This window comes from Macrobrachium rosenbergii, chromosome 46 (assembly GCF_040412425.1).
Source record: "Macrobrachium rosenbergii isolate ZJJX-2024 chromosome 46, ASM4041242v1, whole genome shotgun sequence".
NCBI lineage: Eukaryota > Metazoa > Arthropoda > Malacostraca > Decapoda > Palaemonidae > Macrobrachium > Macrobrachium rosenbergii.
This window is the reverse complement of record NC_089786.1, coordinates 17,366,686-17,386,339: the sequence shown is the minus strand read 5'-3', so window position 1 is coordinate 17,386,339 and position 19,654 is coordinate 17,366,686. Positions and strand designations below refer to the sequence as shown.

Sequence of the window (19,654 nt, the reverse complement as noted above, 5' to 3'; positions counted from 1 at the left end):
AATTCCGAAATTTCAAACCATCACCCACAGAGAGGAATCCCAGGAAAAATTCACATTTGTCTAATGGACGTTTATCAGTCTTTCCATCCATCATTCAATTCATCTCGTCATTAATTCCAAAAGTTCAAAGTATCCATTCATCTAACATACTGGTAAATCCAAAATTTGAAATTGTCTTCAGAATGCTGGACTAATTTAGAAAGATCCATCTGTCCCTTTGTCCATCTATCAATCCTTCAAGTGGATATTCATCCATACAGTGGGCATCCTTCCATCCCACTAGCAAATACGATATTTAAAACTATCCTCAGAAGGATGAAGTGAACAAGACGGATTCATATTCCTCAACGTAAAATAAATAGGACGGATTCATATTCTTAAATTCGTCCATCCATCCATCCGTCCATCCATTTAGTAAACATTCATTCATTCATCAATTCATCCGTCCAGTAAACACCCATTCATCCATCCAACCAACAAAATCCAAAAGGTCAAAGGGTGACAGGAGGAGTGAGTCATTAAAAGATTCAAGTCTATCAACTGGAGCAAGTATCACCTTAGGCTGATTCGTTGTTGGTCTCATACGGCATTTATCCACCGAAACTCGACCATAAAATCAATCAAGAAAGAAGAACGCCATATTAATGTCAACTTACTCAGCGGGTCCCGTTCGTCAAATTTTCAGTAACACTATAAATTTGCAAGTCATTCAGTCAAATAAGTGATTCTTCTTACAATGAATAACTTGGAAGTATAAAAGTTTTAAGCTTTAAGGTATAATTACCTGAAGGAAAGTTTTTTTTTAATCAAAACGCACCAGACAGTTACTTGAGACTTGAATTTACTTCCTGTATCGTCCACTGACGCATGTACATGCGACTCTAACAAAACTAAGAGCCTCAACAAGTTCAGAGTCACGTCGTACTAAAATTTGTTCCAAACAGTCTGACGAGCCTCGTCGTTTTCCCAGAAGTTGCGTCATTCCTTGAGCCTTTTTTATGCCCTCTATTTCTTCTTTATACGAGAATTCAAGGATGACTCTTCGGAAACGACTTTACGAGCTCGAAAAATTTCCACTCCTCTTGATTGGTTGCGATGTTGCTGGAATGGCCAGTCAGGAGACAGCTAGATAGATATCAGCCAACTCAAATCCGGGAAAGTTTTTCTTTACAGTTGGTTTTTATTTTGTAATTTGGGGGAAAATGAGACTAACCCGGATCTGAAGAGCAATGATTAGCAAGTCTGTGATTTGGTGGAATTTCCAAGTCAAATAAATTTTTTAGTTTAGACTTGAACGTTTTCGCTTTGAGAATTTTGCATGTATTTAAAACACACACACACATACACGCACACAACTAGAAGTTATAAGGAGATAAGATTTTCACCCTCTCTGGCTGAAGGTGTGTGTGTGTGTGTGTGTGTGTGTGTGTGTGTTAGCAAGGCAATTCAGTAAAGGATATACAGATTTTAATGAAACACTCACTAGGTGATTTCGTCCAGCTAATTAAATTAGCATTTAATACTGATGACGATTTGATGATTTCACACCACACAAACTATAATGGTAAAGCCAGTAATAGGGCTTCGTAATATACCTCCTTAAAAGGAGGTATATTACAGGCTAATTATACCTCATTAACTCAGCAAAACCTTGGGGAGTCACTGCTTTAATCTTCTTATTGGTGCCATTTCCAAACTGACATCGTGAAGCCAACAGCGAAATTCTTAGAGCAGTTAAAGTGAATAAGTTCAGCTTGTCATCAACATAGATTTGCATTCTTTTTTCGCTTCCACACACACACACACACACACACTTTTCCTTTGCATTACCTAGTTTTTCCCCTCAAACTCTCCCAGCGATTCTGCTCCTTCATATTACTTTATCATTTTATAGATATCCACAAGTACTCGCACTCTGCTTCCTTTAAAACGGATTGAAATCCTTCCCTACAGGGTAAAAAAAAAAAAAACCACCTCCCATGTTCAAAGGGTTTTATCTCAACTTTAACAATTCCTCTCATGAAAATCATATCCTTTCCATCAACTATAATTCTTTTAACACCCGACGGCGCAATGCTTCTCTCGTTAATACCGGAATCCTTCGTAACAAACCTCTTTCTTTATAAAAGTAATTTTCCTCCCTTAGAAAGATAGCGCCTCACTTGTGGCTAATGGACCTTAAGGCCTGGAAAATAAATTTTTCCATCATGTAGAGCAGACTGTTTGATTGAGTTTTTTTCCTGGAAATATTTTGGCCATTTTCCACGTCTCATGGTTAGCATTTTGTTTTGGTACTCAGAGAATTGTCTGCTGAATAGCAGTCTTTACTGGATGAACATGCTTTTATATTGCATAGGGTTTATCTCCTTTAAGAAAGCGAATTTAAACATTGGATCGCCTCTGTAAAACAGTTCTTAAATGGATAGCTGTAATTTTCTCCTAGGTCATATTCCTGTCATCTATCTCAGATGTACACCTTCTTGGATATTAGCTGATACAAAGTGTCAGTCCTAGAAACCAGCCGTCACCCAGAAGACGGCTTTTTTGTAGGCAATGATCTCCCTTTTCAAGTAAAAAATTCACCTAGTTATCGAAAACATTCTGATGGTCTCGAATGGAAACTCTTACCTGCCGAACGATCATTTTCTCTCCTGGGAGACATTTTCTTTACTTTGGATTCATAACCTTCATTTCCTCTGACTGACAGTTGCACTGAATGCCAGTCATTCTATATTAGACAGCAGTTTATCTTCCTTGTATACCAGGCCGTATAATGTTTGCTGGCCCATCGAACGGTGAAGCCGAGTAATTTTGGGTCTAGTTAGGATTTGAAAAGGTGACCATCAGTGGATTCCAAATGCTGAGTAAATACTCTGCCGTAACCATCGCTTAGGCTATGATGATGGATTATCTTCATCAAAAAAAAAAAAAAAATCAAATCAATGCTTACAACTTGGAACAGACCTTATGTGGGAATGTTAAATTCATCGAAGATGTTTCCAGGGTAGCTTTCTCACTTTCCATAACGAATGGATTGTAAACAACTGGATAACTTTTTCCTACAGGATATCTTTCACTCGTTCCATTATAAATGGATAACGAACTGTTGTCCTGGATAATAATCTTACCTTCCGGGAGATCTTTCTTTTTTTACCTTGACAGAAAAACGTTCTCTTGGCAAAGTCCGTTACATTTCCTGACTGCAGTTCCTCTCGTAACAATTTATCCATCCCGGATGAGTAGAATCGGTCAAAGTGTAGAGCACAATTCATGGTTTTCAACTGATTTTTTCCCCGGATCAACAGACCCGCGGTCAGAAATTTAATCTGGAAATCTAACATCTGCAACGTTGCAACCCATGCTAGATAACAGTAATTAATACGTGAAACATGTAAGCTCTGCTCCCCATCCCCAGTAATTAAGAAGCAAATCCAATTGTAAAGTTCATTCATCGGAATTCAATAATGACTTCATAACTAGCTCAATTTGGCTACTCTTTAATTGACCAAAATCTTACGAAGCAAAATTGTTCTCAAGCACGGGTATGAAACAGAAGTTACTTCTTGAATTATTTTCTCTGATTGTTTCTCATTTTTCATATGCGATTTTCTGTCTACCTGCTTCTCTTTTTTCGCCTGTCAACGCTATTAATAATAATAAGGACCTTAATATCTAGAACTCGCGGGCTTGCGTGCAAGGGTTGGGAGGACTGTTGAGTTAAGTGGTTCGATCTGCTACTGACGAGAGTTCTGCATATGCATGAGACGCAAATGAGACAAAAGATTTCTGCGGAGGGTCTCATCCTCGATTAGGCTTCTCTCAGGGGTTGCCCCCTTTAAAGAGAAATTGTTTATTGGCTGAATAATAATAGTAAGAAGAAGAAAGCATCATTCACTGATGTCGTAGTACCATGGGACACCAGAGTAGGTGAGAAACAAAGAGGAAAAATTGATAAGTATCAAGACCTGAAAATCGAAATAAGAAGGATATGGGATATGCCAGTGGAAATTGCACCCATAATCATAAGAACACTAGGCACGATCCCAAGATCCCTGAAAATGAATCGGAGGATGCAACCGGGAACCCCACACTATAAATACCACTTAATCGAATAGCATGACTGAGATAGAAAATAATAATAATAATAATAATAATAATAATAATAATAATAATAATAATAATAATAATAAAAAGGTTCTTGGTGTACTGGTTATCAAACTCATTTCAACAGTCAGAGGCCAGTTTCTTACATGAGCCCATCGTACCTCTGTTAACGAAGCAGTGAATTAAGCACCTTGTGATTAGTCCTGTGTGGTGGGTCGCAGCCGAGGTAGAGAAAGGCATGGTTCTAACAACCTCATCCCAAAAGCCCTGCTGGAACCGGAAGGTTCCCATTTATGGAGCCACCCCATCTAGAGGATAAAAGGTAAAAACTACAGAAAAAGTGCGTAGCTGCTCTGAATACTCAAAGACTAATTAAAAAGTCTACGTTCTTCTAATGAATCACCCAGTTACATTTCGTCATCGCTTAGTAACTGCTAATTAGCGCCACTTTGGAAACAAAACATGGTTTAGAGAACTAAGCAGAATGAGAAAAAAGATGGCTTTTAGTCATTATATAATTACAAGGTACTTTGTGACTGCTCAGCAGCGTACCATTACAGCGGACTTTATGGGCAATTAAAAATGATTGCTACTTATGTCCTAATTGCCCCCTTTAAAAATTCCGCTCTTAAAATTTCCTTTGGCAAAACTCATAATAAAAAAATTGACAATTAACAAAAAATGTAACGAACATAAATAAAGTTCGCAACTGGTGGGCACTGTTTTTATTTAATCATACAATGAGCTACTAAATTAAGAGGTCATGCATAAGAAAAATTGATAAATATATCAAATGTTACTGGTGGTTACACGTAAATAAACATGACCTGAGAAAATAAAACGAAAGATCGATTTTAGTGGTTTAACCCCATTTTGGTGAGGAAAAAACAAAACAGTAGGAAAGATATGATTAAAAATCCAAATTGATGTCCCAGATTTTTTGCACGGCAAATAAGTAACATAAAATTAAGATCACAATTGGGAACGTAATATACTGGCCGTTGCAAAAACAAAAAAAATTATATCGAGCTGATGGCCTGTACCTCAACTGGGACTACAAAAAGTAGTGTAGATAAAAATAAAATCACACACAACCAGATCCGCGATGCTGATCCTTTTCTCTTTGATACTATTTTTTTAAGTGAGAAATTGACGTAAAACTCTTCGTCGCCTTTGTCGACTTGTCTTCACACCTAAAGGTGAGGAGATGGGGAACTGATTTCCAAGAAAATAAGTGGCAATTGAAAGAAAATTCCTAACTGGAACCGTTGTTGTCAGCTAGTAAAAGGTTGGATTAGATTATCTTAGATTTTCTTGATAACAAGCCTATACTTAGCTCACTGGAAGAAAGACAGAGGCTTATATATATATATATATATATATATATATATATATATATATATATATATATATATATATATATATATATATATATACACACTAGCTGACCGACCCGGAGCTGCCCGGGGAAAACTCTGAATGACAACTGATAAACTCTCTCTCATTCTCTCTCTCTCTCTATCCTCCTTAACATCCCTCTCTCTCTCTCTCTCTCTCTCACTCTCACTCCTTTCCTTTTTCTCCTCCTTAACACCCCCTCTATTCACTCTCTCTCTCCAACTCTCTCTCACTTTTTCCCTCTTACTCTTCCCTAACGGCCCCTGTACTCTCTCCCTCACTTCCTCTCCCTCTCTCTCTCACGTTCTCCCTTTCCTGTTAAAATAGTTGCTTCAATTATATTGCCCAGCAATTTTGACATTTTATATTTCACCCCTTCTCACCCCGCCCCACTTTCCCTATCGGGGATGAACTTGGGACTTAAAGGGCTTTGGGAGTGTTACTATTAATCTCAATGACCTCGAAAACTATAGATTAGACACTAATATCTGTCATCTTTTACATTTTGTTTTTCACCCCTTCTCATCCCCCTCCCCCCTTCCTATTGGGGCTGAACTTAGACTTAAATGGCATCGGGAGTGTCACCATTCATCTCAGTGACCTTGAAAACTATGGATTAGACAATATCTATCTATCTTTTCGGTATCTATATATGTCATTACCTTTCCCACTCCCACCCCCTCTGGTGCCCTTTGGTGCTAATGATGTCTTACGCCAACAGTATACTGTTCTAGATAGTTTGGTTGAAATTGCTCAGTCCGTTTCAGAGTTATGCTGGAACACAGACACACACACATACATATACATTACATTTATATCTATATATATATATATATATATATATATATATATATATATATATATATATATATATATATATATATATATATATATATATATATATATATATATATATATATATATATACATATAGTATATATACAGTATATATATATTTTATAAATATATATATTCATATATTTGAATATATATATATATATATATATATATATATATATATATATATATATATATATACAGTATATATATATATATATATATATATATATATATATATATATATATATATAAGGAGGAACAGGATAGACAGAAGACGTGGTACCATTGCAGACATTATTTCTGAAATCATAACAGAGGCACAGCCGAGCTTCTGGGAATACATGACTTTTCCCATCATCAGGGTCATTTATCTGTAGAATGAAATAGAATACAAAGAAACAGTACGAAAACTATACTGATTGACTAGACCTAAAAGTATTAAAACAGCTATAATTGACAACACTTTAAAATGCATAATAATGTAAATTAAATACAGTATACACGACGATAGTATACAAAAGGGAACATAAAAACGAAAGTTGACTGAAAATCCAAAGTGACACAAGAGCAATGACCAAGTAAGAAGAGGTTACGTGCTAAATAAAATTACTGAGCAGATAGATACCGAGAAAAAAATTAATATTCAAAATAATAATAATGATAATGTGGCGCAAAATACCGGAAAACCTACCGTTCATGTCTGTAATTAAATGATATCTGGGCGAGTCAGAAGACTGCGAATGGAAGAGGGTGGAGCGGTGTGGGTTTAAACCACTATGCAATGTACAAAGGAACTGAGGTGGTTTGGCTATTGAGTGTTGGTGATTGTTTTCACAGTCTTCTAACTCACCCAGATATTTAACTACAAACATGAAAAGTAGGTTTTCCGGTAGTTTGTACATTATTATTATTATTATTATTATTATTATTATTATTATTATTATTATTATTATTATTATTATTATTATTATTATTCAGGAGACGAAACCTATTCATATGGAACAAGCCCACAGGGGCCATTTACTTGAAATTCAAGCTTCCAAAGAATATGATCTTCATTAGGAAGAAGTAAGAGGAACTAATTGGAAATACAGAAAGCGATAACACTTATTAAAAAAGAAAAAAAAATAGATTAATAAATAGCTAAATAGATTAAAATGTATCAAAATGCAAGGAGAATAGTATTAGGGTAGTAATGCACTGCATTTTCGCTTGAACTAATGAAGTTCCAACTGCACGACATCCTCTGGGAGGCTGTTCCACAGTCCAACAGTGTGAGGAATAAAAGACCTCTGGAACTGAGAAGTTCGACAGCGAGGCACATTTACTGCATATTGGTGCTGCTGTTCAGTGAATCTGGTTGCTCTCGGCAGATAAGGGGATCAGGGATCAATTGTGAATGTGAAAGATCTCTGTTGAAATACAGCTTATGAAAAAGTGACAGACAAGAGACCATCCGTCGATGGTCCAAGTCATAACTGCTATTTATAGGAGACAGAAACCTACCACCCCCAACCACTCTATCTAAAAGAGATAAATCTCTAGCAGGATCAGACATCCACACCGGAGAACAGTATTCCAGTAAAGGACGTACAAATGACCTAAAAAAAGGTTGCATGATTTTATGACTTATAAATATATGAGGCCTTAAGAACAAACTTAATTTACGTGTGGAATTTGCTGAAACTTTCATTAGATGTTTCACAAAAGTTAGATGTGAGTCAGAAGCTACACCAAAAACAGTTAAATCTTCAGACTCATTCAGCAAAGTTCTATCCACCTGAAGGGGAGGATGGGGTGGGAAATCTGTACGAGATCTGCTAATCAACAGTGTTTTCGTTTTAATGGAGTTCCGCCCCATACCCCACCGACTACACCATTCGCTGATCCCGAATGAGGATGAGGGCAGCTTCAGCCTTCATTTTTCATACGTGGAGACATTACTACACCCACAAGTGTTGCATCATCGACATACCGAGCAATCTTGTTTTCCAGGCCAACAACCATATCACTTGTATACACTAAAAATAAAAGTGGACCAAGAACACTGCCCTGTGGAACTCCAGACACAATAGGTCTTGGTTCACTAAAGGTCCCATCCACAGCAACTCACTGCTGCCTACTCGTATGGAAATCTTGAAGTAATCTTAAAACATATCCATCCACTCCAAGATTCTTTAGTTTATGAACAAGAGCCTTGTGATTTACAAAGTCAAAAGCAGCAGCACTAAAATCTATTTGAATTACCCTGCACTCAAAACCATTATCAAGGTTCCCTTGCAAATGGCATGTCAAGTCAAGTTTTTATGTTCCCTTTTATATACTCTCATCATATATTTTTACTTTACATTATTATGTATTTTAAGAGTTGCCAATTATAGCTGCTTTAATACTTTTAGATCTAGCCAACCAATATAGTTTTCCTACTGTTTCTTTGTATTTTATTTCATTCTATTGATAAGTGACCCAGATGACGGGAAAAGTCATGTATTCCGAAAGCTTGGCTTTACATCAGTTACAATTTAAGAAATAATAATGTCTACAATGTACCACGTCTTCTGGCTATCCTGTTCCTACTTAATTTGAAATTTTCTAGAAACGACAATATAACCAGTTATCTACGTCATAAACATGATGGATCCATTCAACGCACTTATCGAAAACTTGAATCCTTCACTCAAAGGCACAACTGGACCATGAATTCCTATTGTACTGTAAAATGAGTGGTGTCGTTCCTAATTTTGTGAGATTCAAGCTCTACTGGTCATCGCTGTATAATTCTGGATTCTACCAAAGAGCTACACGTTTTCTGCTGGATGCAGAAATTGCCCCGAAATTGAAGTCTATAAAGCAATTTTCTGCATTAGTGAAATCTCTTTCGCCTTTATTATATGGAACACTTACACTTCTCGACGGATACGTCGTTAAAAGTCTGCTGGACAGAACCATTAACAGATCTGTAACCATTACCACTAAATTACTTACACTAGGTATTCACCAACCTAAGTTTATTGACCCTAATAGTGTAGTTTTTAGTTATTCTTGGCATACACTATCAAAAAAAGAAGTCTCTTTTAGCACTCGGCTCATATTTTTCTTTACCTAATTTTGAACCCAAATACTGTGATTTTTCCCTCGCGTTAGAAGTGTTTTTCCATAATATTCGGTTGTCGCCTTCTCATAATATTAACCTTGAACAAGCACGTCAGGCCATACAGAACTTGACTCATAAAGCATTCTCCAGTCTGAAAACTGGTTCCCATTTTTCAAGTGTGAAGACTTTCGGATTTTAAAGAAACTAACTAATAGAAATGACCTCATCATCTGCCGACCAGATAAAGGTAAAGGTGTAGTTCTACTGAATCGCAATTATAAAACTGAAAAAAATTATTAGCATTTTGTCCGACTCCAGTAAATTCTCTGAAGTAGGTCCCCCTGAATTTAGCACCATTTTCAAAATGGAAGATAAAAGAAATCGTACACTGACGCAGCTATAAGATGTCTCTGCTTTTTCTGAAAGCACCTATAATTCCCTTTTCAGTTCAGGATCTTCTTTTGCTACTTTATATGGGCTTCCTAAAGTTCACCGGAATGACATTCACCACCGTCCAATACTTGCCGCTTACAACTCACCTAATTTCGAAATAGCCAAGTCCCTTGTTCCCCTTCTCAAGAAGTTCCTCATTGGATGTGTCGATATCGTACCCGGATAGCACTCTCCTAGGCCCGCGTTCGATTCTCCGACCGCCCAATGAAGAATTAGGGGAATTTATTTCTGGCGATAGAAATTCATTTCTCGGTATAATGTGGTTCGGATTCCACAATAAGCTGTAAGTCCCGTTGCTAGGTAACCAATTGGTTCTTAGCCACGTAAAATAAGTCTAATCCTTCGGGCCAGCCCTAGGAGAGCTGTTAATCAGCTCAGTGGTCTGGTTAAACTAAGGAATACTTAACTTTTCCCCTTCTCATCCATATCACGAGTGACCTTTTCACCCTACAGAATTCTTCTTCTTTTCTCCCCGATACTCTTGAGCAAAACTCACATACCTCTATGGTATTGTCAATTACAGGTGTTTTAATACTTTTAAATCTAGTCAGTCAGTATAGTTTTCTTGCCGTTTCTTTGTTTTTTATTTCATCCCATAGGTTAGTAACCCTGATGATGGGAAAAGTCATGTATTCCCGAAGACCCGGTTTTGCATCTGTTATGACTACAACGTTACCACGTCTTCTGGCTATTCTGTTCCTCCTTTATATATACAGTGTATATATATATATATATATATATATATATATATATATATATATATATATATATATATATATATATATATATATATATATATATAGTGTATATAAAATATAAATATATTAAAAGGTTTTATATATATCTATTTTACAAATATAAATCTATATATGAATATATATACATACGTATATATATAAATTTTATATATATATATATATATATATATATATATATATATATATATATATATATTTATATATATATATATATATATATATATATATATTTATATACAGTACATATACATATATATACAGTATATGTGTATATATACATATATATAATATATATATATATATATATATATATATATATATATATATATATATATATATATATATATATATATATATATATATATACATATATATGTGTCTGTGTGCATGTATGTATAAAAGCTGTTTAGCTCAACAGAGAATGAGTAACAGTAGTCACTGCTGCGGTCATCCTTTGCAGCTGATAGAAAGACGAGCCTCCTGTGCAGAAGACTTCCTTAACATCACCCATTCCGAATAAATGCCGAGATTAGTATCAGTAGTCTGAGAAGACAAATAGTAAGAAGGAAATGAATAAGCAAGAAATGTTTCCGTAGTGAACGAGGTAAATGAGGAACTGAGAGAACAAACACAATCATGATTAAAAGAAGAAAAGGAGAAGTAGAAAAGAGTGATACATGGTCGAGAGGAGAAAGGGGGTATAAAAAAACCTGACGAGACTAAATTAAGAAGATACGAAGATGGAAGGTCCGTAATATATGTAACAAAATCAGCGTAAATCATCATCTGTTCCATAATTCATAGCCTGCCAAAATCCGGTACACCTGACGTCTGGACTTCGAAGGCGATAAATATCAGCGTGTCAGCGTCGGACAGAGGTGAATCATGTATGTAATCTGGACCCGGGTCTAATCACGTCTTGAATATACTTTTCCTTCGCTGTCTCATGGTTTAATGTATATGTACCGTATGCACACAGAGGAGTGCGTATAATAGGAACTGTGATAGAGTAGTTGTAAGAATTATATATAGTGATATCATTACTTTGTATACATGGGAGGGAGTATGATTTGGTTGTTAGGTATGGGGAGTAAATTGTGGGTTTAAGGCAGGTGTGTGATAATCTCGAGAACAATATAGATATGAGCCATGCACGGCACCTATGGAGATGCGGTATATGGTGAAAGATAATTTGTTGTGTGCGAGTGAATGTTTTAGGGTAGAAATTAAGTTTATGTTAAACACTTTATACACGAGTCCCTGGATTGGCGTCGAAACATGGATACGCCCGTCTCTATGGCTGTTTCATATAGGACGGAGTGATGAGAACTCAGAGAAAGGGTCCTAAAGGAAGGCACAAAGTTGTGGGGCAAGAAGTGTTGAGGATGGAACACGCGAGTTGCTAATGTTTACAGATGATAAAATGAAAATATGTACTTGTAATGAGAAGCTACGCAGACTTGTAAGGGAGTCTGATGATGCTTTAGAGGCTATGAAAATGACATAGTTGGACGAGTCTAAAATACTAGGAATGGAACGGAATATAGAATTTAGGTCAAAGGCCATCGCCTGGGGCCTACGAGGTCATTTAGCGCTGAATCGGAAATTCGGAGTAGAAAGGTTTGAAAGGGTTAACAGGAGAAAAACCTTGCAATTGCACTATGAAATAAATGTTGAGAGGTTGGACAGCAAGATGGAAGAAAGAGAATATGAATGAAGGTACAGTAAAAGGAATGAAAGAGGTTGCAGCTAAGGAACAAAGGAACACTGCAATGAACCTCAAGTAATGCCTACAGTGCACCACGTGAGGTGCACTGACAGCACTACCCTGCTATGGGGGTTTAAATACTTTGTGTGAGTTTTTGTGACGGTATATGAACCAGATGGTGCTGTAGTTATTTTCTGTCCGAGGACTTTATCCTCGACTCAGCAGTTACTGACTGACCTTGGTAGTGACCTTAGGGTATGCTGCTGAGCCACCCATTTTGCTAGGGTATGGCTTTCTGTCCTGTGCATTCATAGTCGAAAATAACGGCAATGTAAGAGAGGACTGAGACGACAGTCCCAGCCTTAGAGACTCGCACAAAAATACCTTCAATTCACATATTTTCACAGGGGAGGCTGGCCGTTTGACTCAAACACTAATATATATGACTACAGACTGCGGTATACTCACAAATATATAAACCGTATGTGCCGGTGTATAAGACGACCTTATAATCTAAAAAAATCTCCCCCAAAATGGGAAGTCGTCTTATACGCCGAGTATAAAAAGGAAACCTTAAATCCTGCCGAGATTTGTAATGATAAGCTGACCCCTGAAGTGTCGATAGTTGTGTCAATAGTTAACTACCGTCACAACTTTCGACACTGTAAACTAAACAACTGTAGTAACGGTAAAAACCGTAGGTAATTCAAGTGAATCACTAGTGACACAAGTATCAATACTGTAAACAAAACAACTGTAATTACAGTAATTACTGTGGGTAATTACCATAAATAGACGTTAGGCTGAGCTAGCTCTCATTTTGTTACTATAAAAAAAATAGCTTTATCCAGAGTACCATTATTCAAATACAGTTACCACAAGACCCCATCATGGCCAGACCAACTATCGGTAAAAATGAAAGGAGGAAGTATAAAGCTTCGCTCAAGTTAAAAGCAGTGAACTTTGCAAAAGAAGAAGAAGCGGAAATTGACATGCCATCAGATTCGGAATTCGATCCTTACGATAATTGCCTTACTAATGTATCACAAGACGTCATCAACCAACTTATGATATCAGATGATGAACATGATAATGAATTTGTAGAATTTTAATTGTTTAAAAAATGTTTTTAAAATGTTTTAATTGTTGCAAATAAAATATCCTTTATATACAGTAGTGTACTATATTTTTTTAATGATCTCACCATTGCTTATGCTTACATCAGCTGATAGTGCTATTTAATTTAATAAATTGGGGGTTGTCTTATACGGTGAACATACCTCTAAACCTACATCTTTTATATGAAAAATGGGGGCTCGTCTTGTACACGGAGTTACCTTATACATATACATATACGGCATATACATATACATATACATGACATATATATATACATATATATATATATATATATATATATATATATATATATATATATATATATATATATATATATATATATATGAATTTCATCAGTCTTCGATGCTATTATAAGCTAATTTAAAAGACCAGCTAGTCTCATATCCAGAATCACTTATAACTGACCTCTTGGCTTCTGAAAGAGTTGGTCAACTAGATTGGAAGAACCCAAAGGGAACATAGGAAACGCAAAAGGGTGAAAGGAGTAAATCTGGGAGCCTAAGGGAAGATGCAATAGACCTTCTGGGCGAAAACCTATCCAGAGTCAGACTTCAATTGAGATAGGCCTATTTTACTACCAACAAAATGACTTTGTGACCAAGATCGTTTTAAGATTTCGGAACATGTTAAGGTTAGCGAACACACTCGCAGCAGGGTTCGCTATTCTTTACAAGAAGATTATTGGGTTCGTTATTCTTTACATGGGAATAATCCGGTTCGCTGTTCTAGACATGAACACTTCGGTACCAGACATTTGATCACCCAGGGGCTGGTACTAAACAAGGCCAAATACATTTGATCCCCCAGGGGCTAGTACTAAACACGGCGAGACAGTGTAGATGAATCACTGTTTCGCCGTGTTTAGTGCTAGCACCCGTGTGAAATTGGAGGTCGGACCGGAAAGGGTTGGCCATTCTTTACATGGGGATCATTGGGTTCGCTGCTCTTCACATGGAGATTTTGGGTTCGCTAATCTGGAAATGATCCCAGATGTCTTCTACCGACATGGAACTGTCTGCCCATGGCAATACCCAGCAAAGAAATTACCTCAACTGAAATGGAACTACTTACTGTGATAGGTTACGTCGTCCTCGAAATTAATTGAAAGAATTTTACGAATTTGGCGTCGTATCACTGAGCTGGTATGTTTTTCGTACGAATCGTGACCCGGTACTCGTTCCCTTCCGTAAGAATCTTGTATATAGGTTAAGATCTCCCACGCCATTAGGTAACTTGTTTTTATGGACATTTTCGCGCTCGGTTTCACAGCCCTTCAATCACGATTGCTTTCAAAACTCACGCTGTGTATTGTGTGGTAGGAGAGTTACCCAACCGGTTACTGGCGACCCCTCGCTTAGCCCAAGGAGCTGAAAAACAGGGTCGGTGCTCGGAAAGACGCGGAATGTTGAGTTTAAACTTAGTGCTGCCGTTGTGTGGGTATGTTTGTGTGTGTGTTCACGTATTCGTAAAGCAGTCCCTCTCTTTATATCTTTGAATGTTAATAGAGGTCGATGACTCATAGGTGAATAAAGCGCTTGTTAAGACCAAACAAGCAACCAGCACTAACTGTTTATTATGCAATTTGCTACAAATAGCCGGTGTATATATATATATATATATATATGTGTGTATGTATATATATATATATATATATATATATATATATATATATATATATATATATATATATATAGGTTAAATAGATGGATAGGTAGATAGATAGATAGATAGATATATAAAAGAAAAAAATATTTCCTCTAAGCTATATAGAAACAAGGAACAATTCTTCTAAGATCTATCGCAAACATCATAGTAATTATTTTTATAATATATGGTGCTTTTGGTGTAATATTTTTTCTTATCATTGAAACTAAAATCCAAAGCGTTTTAGTTGTCTAACTATTCTAAAAGTGTAATTACTATTATTATTATTATTATTATTATTATTATTATTATTATTATTATTATTATTATTATTATTATTATTATTATTATATGCCTTCCTAACTTTGGTTACCTATTTTTCATTCCATACTATATAAATTCCTATCTATCTGAACCCACCTAAACTCTCTTTCATCCAGACAATTTATAGATGTTTTTTTCCAAGTACAGGTACCTATTATAGGTAATTTTTTTATGGTATTTCTGTCGGATTGTGGTGTTAATGTCTCCCTCTTTAATTTTATGTCTGATTATGATTACAGGTATTTGTACCTCGCTGAAGGCATTCCTGTTTGAAACAGGGGTTCGTGGATCGCTGCAGGTGGTTCTGTCTTAACTGTCAAAGCAGCTCCTGTCTGATTTCAGAACCTGATTACCGATATATCTGTCTGATCTGAGTATGAGTGTTCTTCCTGATTACAGGTGTTCGTCGGACTAAGGGTGTTTCTGTTTGATTACAGGTGTTGCCGTCGACCCGTCGGAGTGCTCGTACGGATGCACCTTGTGTTCGCCCATCAACGGATGCCTGGCGTGCAAGCCGCCCTTCTTCCTGTCCCTCCACAGGGAGGGCATCAGGCAGACAGCCACCTGCACCAGGTCGTGCCCCAAAGGATTCTATAAGCTCAAGAAGAAGAGGAATGGATTCTGCGCCAGTGAGATTTTTTTAAATTTATTTTTTGTAGAAGTTCTGCTTTTCTTTGCTAAGCTATTCAGCGCATAAGTCATTAATCAGATGCTGTTTTGATTTGCTTCTTAATGTTCATGCTTTTGCAATTGTCTAATTACCTGGTTATTTGTGCGTGCACATTTGTGCATATTTATCTAGTCGCTTGTTCGAAATTTTGTTTAATACTTTTAATCTCTATCTCTCTCCAGGAATAAAATACAATTAGGTAATACACCAAGTAATTTCATTCTAAACAAATTTCTTCACGTTAAAATGAACTTTGTAACCCTTCTCTAAATGTTTGACAACAGAAAAGCTTTTTTATCTTTTTTATGCACATACAGACATACGCATTATTATGTACACACACGCACGTATATATATATATATATATATATATATATATATATATATATATATATATATATATATATATATATATATATATATATATATATATATATATATAATACTATATATATATATGTGTATATATATGTTAACACTCTATATAAATTCATTCATGATCCTGTTTTTTTTCAAATAAAGTCGTTACTAATTAACCTTACTATAAACTGTTCATATGAAAATTTCTACTTACTCGAACAATAAATATACCCAGCCTCAAGTCATTTATTATTTTCAGTATTGGCTACTTAGCTCAAACTTACCTGATATACTTAACTTTTTTTTAACCAGCAGCGTGACACCACGATCGTAAGATATAAGAATTAATGCGATTTCTTAAACTGAGTGAAATCCTGTTTACCTTCAGGTGATAAACAGGATACAGTGTCGACCAAATTCTGGTTGGAACTGGACTGCCTTGCGTAGCGAGAGTTGCGAGGCCCAGTTATCTAAGTCGTGCCTCATCTTACAAGGGCGAGGTACGAAAGTGCTTGGACAGATAATACGCAACTTGTTTAGATTCAGTTAATCTCTGTTATCATCTATTAGCTTGTTCACTTAAGCCAGATCATACTAAACCTCTATCAGCAAGCTGCTAAAGTACCTTATAAATTACGTACAAAATGGTCCCCTGTTATCAACATTATAAATCACAAATTAACACACGCTCTTAAATCCAATTCGCACCTGCTTCTGAGTACAAGATCACAGAATCGTAAGTTGCAAGCAACTGTTCTGGTCTGTGTTGCATATCGCAGTGAGTGGAGACTACTGAGTTGAATCGTGTTCGCCTCTTTGACCAAGACTATAAAAATTCTGCCCAGTCACGGGACAAAGAAGTAGCCAGCTGCCAGCGTACAAACACGCTAATTGATTTGTTCCCCTGAGTTAAAACGTGCCTTGGCATGAACCCATGAAAACTATGTATAAATCTATCAGCTTTTATCTGCCTCCTCTGTGTCTCGGATTAAAAGCCTTCTCTTCGAATCATGTTCCGCCTCTGGCAGATGGACGGATGCCTGGACTAGGGACAATGGAAAACGAATGTTACGTTTCCAGCCTTCCTGCGGCTCTGGTCTACGCATATCCATAGCTATCAGTTCTTGAATGAAATCCCAGCATCCACTTATGCTTCCATAATAAGGTGTGGTCGTGACCATCTTTATCTTACAACAAGGAGTGGCGCTTTAGCAATCCAACGGACGCTTGAGAATGCTGTTCCGATGGCTGCGGATCTTTCCAGGAAGGTTCTCACGTACGCGAGTGGTCAAAGCCACGTGGGAATAAGATTTCTTTGTCTCCTTTTAAATCTTATTTTGAAGATAGACATTGTATTTTCTCCTATTTGACCTTAATATGCAAACACATAATTTGTAGCTTTTATATTATATGATTACTAATGTGTCTCTATCGAGCGTTTCTGCTAATGGTTAGCCCTGTAGTCTACACGGCCCTGGTTCTTCCTTTTTTTCTAACTATCTTCAGCTCCACAATTCTGCAGTTCTCTCTGAAAACCCTCTGTCCCTAGAGACCTCGGTCTTGAAATATACATACATACATACATACATATATATGTATATTATGTATATACACACATGTATGAATACTAAAACTTCGAAATTATTTGCCTAGGTTAACGAAAATACGTAAAAGGGATTTGCTTGACTATTAGAATGGAAAATCCAACTTGATCTTCATAAAAACACATTCTTTATATATTATATATATATATATATATATATATAATATATATAATATATATATATATATATATATATAATCATGAAGCTTCAATTGTTTTGGCTATTAATATCAAAGCTAAAATGAATATCTCCGAAGGAGAATTATCACCGAAGGGCAAGATGGCGTAGTGATAACGTCCACTGGAGTCGCTGAAAGGCCCATGTCAGGGTTCGTGTCCCGATGGTTTCCAATTCATTTATCAATATATATAAATTCCCCTTCGGTGATAATTCTCCTTCGGAGATATTCCTGAGGTAGCGTGAATTTGATATTACGACATTTGTAGCTTCATGATTGTATATAAATCATGGTGTGACAAAAAAATTTCATATATATATATATATATATATATATATATATATATATATATATATATATATATATATAAATATATATATATATATATATATATGTATATATATACATATATATAAACATATATATACATATATATATCATACTCTTTGTCCCCAATAGAGGGGAATATTCCTGAAAGTGTTAACCTTCCAGCTCTTAACAAGTCTTATCGGGATGAGTGCTTTCCTTTTCTGACTTCTGTTGACCACCAGGTGCCTAACTTACTGCTTAGGTGAAGGATGGCTCAAGGGATTCTTCAAGAAATGGTCTCACAGATGTTTCCCTATGTGGGATTCAACTCTGGTCTTTTGCAGAGTCGTTTTCCTTTTTGCAGGGCTTGGTGTCCAGAGGGGGTAGCCTACAGCCTTTCGGTTTCTCAACAATTTTCACAAACTAAGTTGCCTGGCCCTCGATCTAGTGAGAGATAACGAACCCTGTAGCTTCCGGACAGTAATGAAGACCCTCTCTGCCCTGCAAGTCCGCGTTCAGAGAGAGAACCCAATCCCTTTCTTTCAAGGCATGACATTTGGGCCGTAGGCAAGTTTCATCTTTATGGCCATCTCTCGTTGATGACTAGTTCATGACCTGGAACTGATTTCTTGAATTGGAAGAGGAGAAGAAGAAGAAGAAGAACCGACGTTTTCTCTTTTCTAAATGACTTAAAATGTTTTGAAGTCTCATCTTTATGGCCATCTCTCGTTGATGACTTTAGTTCATGTCCTGGAACCGATATCTTGAATTGGAAGAGGAGAAGAAGAACCGACGTTTTCTCTTTTCTAAATGACTTAAAATGATTTGAAGCCTACTTCTGTCTTACTTGTGTCATTGTTTCTGTGTGCATATCTTGTTTCTTTATTATTATTTATTGTTATTTATCATTTCCTGCTCTCTCTCTCTCTCTCTCTCTCTCTCTCTCTCTCTCTCTCTCTTCTCTCTCTTTTACATTTTTGCCTTCTTAATTGTCTGGGACTGCCTTGCGAGTTGAAGGAATTTTAGGTTTGTTCTATGAATGCATGTTTTGAATAATAGTGATAACAATT

At 36.3% G+C, this 19,654-nt stretch overlaps 2 protein-coding genes across 3 annotated transcripts in view; one reads left to right on the top strand and one right to left on the bottom strand.

Annotated features, from left to right (window-relative positions):
* Positions 1 to 14,952, bottom strand: part of LOC136830255 (methyltransferase-like 26) — a 420,688-nt gene extending 405,736 nt beyond the window's left edge. Inside the window, exon 1 of the mRNA XM_067089615.1 lies at positions 14,567 to 14,952. The gene's annotated coding sequence lies outside the window, so the exon portion shown is untranslated. The remainder of the gene's footprint in view (positions 1 to 14,566) is intronic.
* Positions 1 to 19,654, top strand: part of LOC136830253 (uncharacterized) — a 290,781-nt gene that overhangs the window by 251,001 nt on the left and 20,126 nt on the right. For both annotated transcript variants that reach the window (XM_067089610.1, XM_067089611.1), the window contains exon 3: positions 15,901 to 16,092. In XM_067089610.1, the coding sequence (XP_066945711.1) occupies positions 15,901 to 16,092 (192 nt within the window). The remainder of the gene's footprint in view (positions 1 to 15,900; positions 16,093 to 19,654) is intronic.